Source organism: Trichinella spiralis, assembly GCF_000181795.1.
Source record: "Trichinella spiralis strain ISS 195 chromosome Unknown Scfld233, whole genome shotgun sequence".
In the NCBI taxonomy this organism is placed as follows: Eukaryota; Metazoa; Nematoda; class Enoplea; order Trichinellida; family Trichinellidae; genus Trichinella; species Trichinella spiralis.
The window spans coordinates 1-898 of record NW_003527172.1 but is presented as its reverse complement, the minus strand read 5'-3'; the positions used below and the strand labels follow the sequence as shown (position 1 = coordinate 898).

The window sequence follows — 898 nt, the reverse complement described above, 5'->3', positions numbered from 1 at the left end:
TCGCACTGTGGTGGATTCCCATGGTGATAACGGGTAACGGAGAATCAGGGTTCGACTCCGGAGAGGGAGCCTGAGAAACGGCTACCACATCCAAGGAAGGCAGCAGGCGCGCAAATTACCCACTCCCAGCTTGGGGAGGTAGTGACGAAAAATAACGAGACGATTCTCGTTTGAGAAACGTTATCGAAATGAGTACGCTTTACACACGCTAACGAGTAGCAATTGGAGGGCAAGTCTGGTGCCAGCAGCCGCGGTAATTCCAGCTCCAATAGCGTATATTAAAGTTGCTGCGGTTAAAACGCTCGTAGTTGAATTGTGGTCTTAGACAACAGTCCCCCTACAAAGGTGTGGCACGGTTGCTCGAGATCTTCATTCGTGGTTGCTGTTGTTGCTCTTCATTGAGTGTCAATGGTGCCTCGAGATTTTACTTTGAAAAAATTAGAGTGCTCAAAGCAGGTTGTGATGCCTGAATAATGGTGCATGGAATAATAGAATACGATCTCGGTTCTATTTTGTTGGTTTTCGAACCGGAGATAATGATTGAAAGGAACAGACGGGGGCATTCGTATTGCTGCGTTAGAGGTGAAATTCTTGGATCGCAGCAAGATGAACAATTGCGAAAGCATTTGCCAAGAATGTTTTCATTAATCAAGAACGAAAGTTAGAGGTTCGAAGGCGATCAGATACCGCCCTAGTTCTAACGGTAAACTATGCCAACCAGCGATTCGCCGAAGTTCATTTAAGACTCGGCGAGCAGCTTCCGGGAAACCAAAGTGTTTCGGTTCCGGGGGAAGGTATGGTTGCAAAGCTGAAACTTAAAGGAATTGACGGAAGGTCACACCAGGTAGTGGAGCCTGCGGCTTTAATTTGGACTCAACACGGGAAAACCTCACCCCGG

At 47.4% G+C, this 898-nt stretch overlaps 1 protein-coding gene and 1 non-coding gene across 2 annotated transcripts; both read left to right on the top strand.

Annotated features, from left to right (window-relative positions):
* Positions 1 to 281, top strand: Tsp_14271 (the record flags this gene model as incomplete). Its single annotated transcript has 1 exon — positions 1 to 281. It is a non-coding gene; the product is annotated as an 18S ribosomal RNA (ribosomal RNA).
* Positions 282 to 473: 192 nt separating this feature from the next.
* On the top strand, positions 474 to 819 carry Tsp_14270 (conserved hypothetical protein). Its single transcript, XM_003370967.1, has 2 exons — positions 474 to 582; positions 668 to 819. The coding sequence occupies exons 1-2, from the start codon at positions 474 to 476 to the stop codon at positions 817 to 819; spliced, it is 261 nt and encodes an 86-aa protein (XP_003371015.1).
* Positions 820 to 898: the final 79 nt, after the last annotated feature.

Coding starts and splice junctions, on each gene's coding strand:
- Tsp_14270 (XM_003370967.1), top strand. CDS start 474: ATGGTGCATGGAATAATAGAATACGATCTCGGTTCTATTTTGTTGGTT. Junction 583..667: donor TTCGTATTGCTGCGTTAGAG/GTGAAATTCTTG, acceptor CGAAAGTTAGAG/GTTCGAAGGCGATCAGATAC.